The 1,852-nt window shown below is 26.9% G+C and overlaps 2 protein-coding genes across 3 annotated transcripts in view; one reads left to right on the top strand and one right to left on the bottom strand.

Annotated features, from left to right (window-relative positions):
- Positions 1-1,852, bottom strand: part of LOC102679685 (flotillin-2) — a 105,176-nt gene that overhangs the window by 35,026 nt on the left and 68,298 nt on the right. The gene's annotated exons all lie outside the window — the stretch shown is intronic.
- Positions 409-1,852, top strand: part of LOC102679237 (glucose dehydrogenase [FAD, quinone]-like) — a 13,321-nt gene continuing 11,877 nt past the window's right edge. Inside the window, exons 1-2 of the mRNA XM_031508079.1 lie at positions 409-590; positions 1,241-1,611. Of these exons, the coding sequence (XP_031363939.1) occupies positions 1,276-1,611 (336 nt within the window). The 5' untranslated portion in view covers positions 409-590; positions 1,241-1,275. The remainder of the gene's footprint in view (positions 591-1,240; positions 1,612-1,852) is intronic.

Raw genomic sequence — 1,852 nt, 5'->3', positions numbered from 1 at the left:
TTTTTTTTTTTTTACACAAATTGACAATTATTCGTTAATAATCGACAACTCAAGGTATCTTTTATTATTATGGATACCTTGAACATTGAGAAAATAAAATAAATAAATAAATTACGAAGAATTTTTCTCCTTTCTTCCTTAGTATATATATTTATTTTTCAAAAAGTATTTTTTTTTCTTCGAATAGTTTTTAAATTAAATTTAAATTTCCACGAGTCATTCGATCAATAAACGAGTTTTATCGATAAGATTTATTAGGCAAGATTATAATATACAATAAATGAATTAATTATTTATTCTTTATTAACGATTATATTATTTTCCACGACAAATAAAAAATTAAAAAACCCTTCAATTTTTTCTTGAACGCATTATATTTGAAATGCGATAAAGTTTTTCGAGTCATAATTTTTCTGTAGAAAGAATACATCCATGAAAAAGGGAAGAAGTTGTACGTACATATATAGTATATATAAGACAGTGATACATTATCGTATTCAAATGTAAACTGAACTTTAACAGCAAAAGAATTGGAGAGCAAAGTTCTTATTCGAGGTAAGGGAATTGAAACATACTCAAGGAATACTTGTATCTAACATATCAATTTTTTTTACAAGTATTTATCAAATTTGTTATTATAACATGATAGAAAAAAAAACCTATAAAATTTTTGGAATTTTATTTAATATTTAAATTTTCGTCGATCGATTTTAATTTTTCGTATTTATAAATAAAATTAAATATATACATTGAAAATAATTATTCAGATTTCTCTATGGAGAAAAATAATAAAAATAGGTCAACTGCGCCATCCAACGTGAGAAACTAAAACTACTAACTTTCAAATATTATGACAACGCATGAATAATCAGCTCGCCAGTCTATATAAATCTGTGGAGCTTGTACATGGGGAAATAAATGTATTGTTGGTTAAATTTCATTTTCAATTACGTTTTTAATCAATGAACAAGTAGTTTATATTTCTCGTTTTGTTATATATTTGGATAAAATAATCTTGTTTCGAAAGAACTAATAATAATAAATAAAATTTAAAAATTAAATTTTTCATATTTATTCAAATTTAAATAATAAAATAAGAACACAGTGAAGAAACTTATCTCGAAGAATAATATAAATATCGATCGAGATATTTAAAATCAATTTCTTCGAAATTATCAAATTTCGATGAGATGTAAAAATATAAAAGTGTAATTTTATTGTATTAAATTTTTACTTCGTGCAAAGAAACCGGTCAACAAATTCAGAAGAAGAAACATGGACTCGTGTATGGCGCCAGGGATGTCATCGTCCCACCATCAAGCCTCCATTTTCACTCTGTTGCTGCAAACCATAATGGCCTCCTATTACGACTTAAACAATCCACACCAATACCCCATCGATCGTACGAAAGAGATTTTAAATTCGAACAAGGAATTCGATTTCGTGATAGTCGGGGGTGGAACGGCAGGATCCGTTTTGGCGCACAGATTGACGGAAGTGAAGGATTGGGACGTGCTGTTGATCGAAAGGGGAGAGGACCCTTTACCCGAAACCGACGTACCCGCTCTTGCTTTCAGCGCTTTTAATACATCCCAGGATTATCGTTACACGGTAATTATTAAAAATATATTAATATATAATACATTTATAAAGAATTGTTCGTTTAAAATTTCTTAAATTACTTTTTTTTTGATCTCTAACATAAAATTCTCGATCAAACTTTTTTTATTCCTATTATTGAATAAAAAAAATTATAATAATATTAATTTATTTAAAATTTCTAAAATAACCGAGTACCAAGAGATCCGATTGTAATTTAAATTATAAATTCATTCGACGCCTCGATGATAAA

Source organism: Apis dorsata, unplaced genomic scaffold (assembly GCF_000469605.1).
Source record: "Apis dorsata unplaced genomic scaffold, Apis dorsata 1.3 scaffold_74, whole genome shotgun sequence".
Taxonomy (NCBI): Eukaryota; Metazoa; Arthropoda; class Insecta; order Hymenoptera; family Apidae; genus Apis; species Apis dorsata.
Note: the sequence above shows the minus strand (reverse complement) of the source record. Positions and strands in the feature narration are given on the sequence as shown.